We start from the raw sequence: 2,297 nt of genomic DNA, 5'->3' as shown, positions 1-2,297 counted from the left end.
GTTACCTAGGGAGGTGGTGGAATCTCCATCCTTAGAGGCTTTTAAGGTCCAGCTTGACAAAGCCCTGGCTGGGATGATTTAGTTGGTGAGTTGGTGTTGGTCCTGCTTTGAGCAGGGGATTGGATTAGATGACCTTCCAACCCTAATCTTCAATGATCCGGGGGCACCAGTATTCTGTATGAGAGTGCATTGGCAGATCTCTATAGGGGGAGCTACCAGCCCCCTCCCTTCCCAGGCACTACAGCAGGGAGCTTGGCTAGGATTTTGTGCCCAGCTAGGAGAAGGCTGCACACCCAGAAAAGCTGCTGCATCCTACTGGGAACCCAGTGCAAACAGCACAGGATCCCAGTGGTGCCCCAGGGTGAAGGAAAGCTGCCCAAACAGACGGAAGAAATGGGATTGGGGGGCTGGAAAGCCCTGGTCTTTGAAGGGACACTTGCAAGGTTACAAGTTGCCTATTTACCCAATAGAAGTTACTGGGGCACTTGGGCCCAATTTATAGGCCTGATCCAGATCCAAACCAGACCCAAGTCCACCCAACCTGACCTTGATCCTTCCCCCTGAATCTGAGTCAGCACTGCCACTGCCTTCTGCCCTGGGACATCTCTGCTCCTCCTGTGTGTTCAGGGCAAGGGGCAGTGTTATAATAGTGGTGCCCACCACTTGGTTTGCCTGGGTTACTAACAGCACCTGGGGCTAGTAGAATCGAACCTTAGTCGCCTTCTAGTGCCACAAGCTGTCTGCTCTGCTGGGGCATTCACACAGCACAAAGCCACAGCCTGCTGCAGCAATGGAAGTCCTCTTCATGCCAGGGGGTTTGGCTCAGAGCCTGAGAGACAGAGTGAACTGCAGGTTCAGTTCTGCCTGATAACACATGGGCGCACACACTGAGGGGTGGGCATGGCCCCAGGAGCCCCAGGGATTACTATGGCGGCTTTATGCCATTCTCGCACCTCCAGGATTCGAAGCTGGTCTAGGGTTGGTGGCCCTCTGTGTGTACAACAGAGCAGTCCCTGCTGGGGGCTTGCTGCCAGTGAGCTCCAGCTGCAGCTTTTTCCTCTCCAGCAGCAGTTGCCTATGTCAGTTCTGCCCCACCCCTAAACTGATAGATTCCCAGGGATGGGGGGCATTCCTTGGTCTGTTTATATTGCCAGGATGGCGCAGCAGCCAGGGCCAGACTCTGATGTCCACTCCGGGTCACACACACATTTATTGCTAACCCTTCTGTCTCTATGGATCTCCCTGAAGGAAGAACTCCTTCAGCTCATCTGGGACCTGTGGAGAAAAGGGGCTGGTTGAGACACTGATGAGATGATTCCCCCAGCGCTCCCATTCCGCCAGCACAAGCCTCTGTCCGTTACCTTGTCCTTGTGTTCCATGAGCAGTTTGTACGTGGAGCAGGCTTTGGAGATCAGTTCATCTGCATCCAAGTCTATGATGTTCCCACAGACCTACGGGGCGAAAGGAGAGCAGAGACAGCACCAACCAGGGTGGAGCAAATAGGGGGCAGGAGGCCGCTCCCCCAGTGGCTGTTAGCTGTATGTGCAGTGCTTTTTCAAGCCAATAGGTATCACCAAAGCTGGCACCATCACCCCCCAACCCTGCCACTGCTCAAAACTTGGCTCTGCTGCCATGGTGTGCCTGCTGAATGTTCTAACCAGGGCAGGGGGTATCTGATGTGGCAGCTAGGACTGGATGACTCAGCTTCCAGGAGCTACCTGTATTTTCATCCAAGTCTGAGCACTATGTATTTTTGACATTTGCTTTACTTTTTTATTTTCACTTTTCCCATTCTTTATTTCACCCCCTCCTTCTGCTTCCCACCAGGGATTACAATCATAGCAATGCAGGGCTGAAAGGGACCTTGAGGGGACATCTAGTCCAACCCCCTGAATTATGATAGGACCAGGTAAACCAAGATCATCCCTGACAGGGTTTGGGAATCTCATGAGAGATACCCCTCTGATATGATACACAGCACTCTCTTCTCCACTCTGCCCTGGAGCTCTTTGGCACATTCTACAATGGGGAGAGGTGACCTTGTCCCATGGAGGTTAAGGCCTGATGAAGGCCTAAGGAGTAGAACTGAGTAGGAAACAGTTTTCCTGTCCTGTGAAAAATTTTGAAATTAAAAAAAAAAATCTCATCCCACATCAGGATGAACCAGAGAGACAAAGCCTCACCCCAGAATAGTCCAGGGGCTATTCCCTGGGATGTGACAGACTGTGGTTTCAGTCCCTGCTCCCGAAGCCAAATTGCCTCCAAAGACCCGGCACTTTAGCGGCGGCTCCCGGCGC

The 2,297-nt window shown here is 52.6% G+C and overlaps 1 protein-coding gene across 1 annotated transcript in view; it reads right to left on the bottom strand.

The window, feature by feature from the left end:
• Positions 1–1,204: 1,204 nt before the first annotated feature.
• Positions 1,205–2,297, bottom strand: part of TBC1D21 (TBC1 domain family member 21) — a 27,286-nt gene continuing 26,193 nt past the window's right edge. Inside the window, exons 9-10 of the mRNA XM_032775731.2 lie at positions 1,362–1,451; positions 1,205–1,275 (exon numbers count right to left, since the gene is read on the bottom strand). Of these exons, the coding sequence (XP_032631622.1) occupies positions 1,231–1,275; positions 1,362–1,451 (135 nt within the window). The 3' untranslated portion in view covers positions 1,205–1,230. The remainder of the gene's footprint in view (positions 1,276–1,361; positions 1,452–2,297) is intronic.

The sequence above is a fragment of the Chelonoidis abingdonii genome, chromosome 9 (assembly GCF_003597395.2).
Source record: "Chelonoidis abingdonii isolate Lonesome George chromosome 9, CheloAbing_2.0, whole genome shotgun sequence".
Classification (NCBI taxonomy): Eukaryota; Metazoa; Chordata; order Testudines; family Testudinidae; genus Chelonoidis; species Chelonoidis abingdonii.
This window is presented reverse-complemented; position numbering and strand designations above follow the sequence as displayed.